The sequence below is a fragment of the Salpingoeca rosetta genome (assembly GCF_000188695.1).
Source record: "Salpingoeca rosetta unplaced genomic scaffold supercont1.4, whole genome shotgun sequence".
NCBI lineage: Eukaryota > Choanoflagellata > Craspedida > Salpingoecidae > Salpingoeca > Salpingoeca rosetta.
Window position 1 is genome coordinate 1,022,891 of NW_004754930.1, and position 768 is coordinate 1,023,658.

Below are 768 nucleotides of genomic sequence, written 5' to 3' on the forward strand. Positions count from 1 at the left end.
CTTGCTGCTTTTCTTCTCCACAGTTGCACGCGAGCAGAAGTGCGCAGGATGTGTGAGACGCACCGTGCGCGCTGGCTGTTAGACTGCCTGCTCACGAGCACTCTTTGTTCACTGCTGGTGGGCAAGTTGGCTGCGATGCACAAGAGCACATGCCAAAGGGGCCACACCTGCTGCAGCCTGCGCCTGCTGGCACGTGTGCCCTTTCGTGCTGCTTCAGCACCATCTGCCACCCATGCCGGCACAGCTGACAGCAACCCAATGACAGGTGTGCTCCCACACAGCAGCACCAGCAGCAGCAGCAGCAGCAGCAACGGCAACAGCAGCAAAAATGTGGACAGCAACGGAACTGGCAGCGGAGGTCGCGAGGGTCCCGATGAACACGACGCACACATCGACATCGATGACCCGGAGTTGTTCGAGCTGCTGTCAGGATCCTTTCAATCACAACACAACCAACCCTCACCATCACCTGCAGCACCGTTCGCACAGCTTCACAGCCAGAAGCATCAGCACTCGCAACAGCGACAGCAGCAACAGCGACAAGAGCCAGAGACGGCTCAGCGACAGCACCAGCGATTGAGTCTTGCGTTGTTGGCACAAACAGCTGTGACGAGCAGCGAGTGTGCGTTTCGGCTCCCCACCGAGCACACAACTGCCCTCACACGTCCTGCCCAACCACTTGGGTCGCCATTTGAGCTGTTTGCGCTGGACACGCTGCTGGCATATCTTCGTTTGCTCGGTACCGAGACAAGTGCTGTGTTACATTTA

At 58.2% G+C, this 768-nt stretch overlaps 1 protein-coding gene across 1 annotated transcript; it reads left to right on the top strand.

Moving 5' to 3' along the window:
- Nucleotides 1–135: 135 nt before the first annotated feature.
- PTSG_01297 (uncharacterized protein) lies at nt 136–695 on the top strand (the record flags this gene model as incomplete). The annotated part of the gene is made up of 2 exons (XM_004997211.1): nt 136–425; nt 476–695. The coding sequence occupies 2 exons, from the start codon at nt 136–138 to the stop codon at nt 693–695; spliced, it is 510 nt and encodes a 169-aa protein (XP_004997268.1).
- Between the last annotated feature and the right edge of the window lie 73 nt (nt 696–768).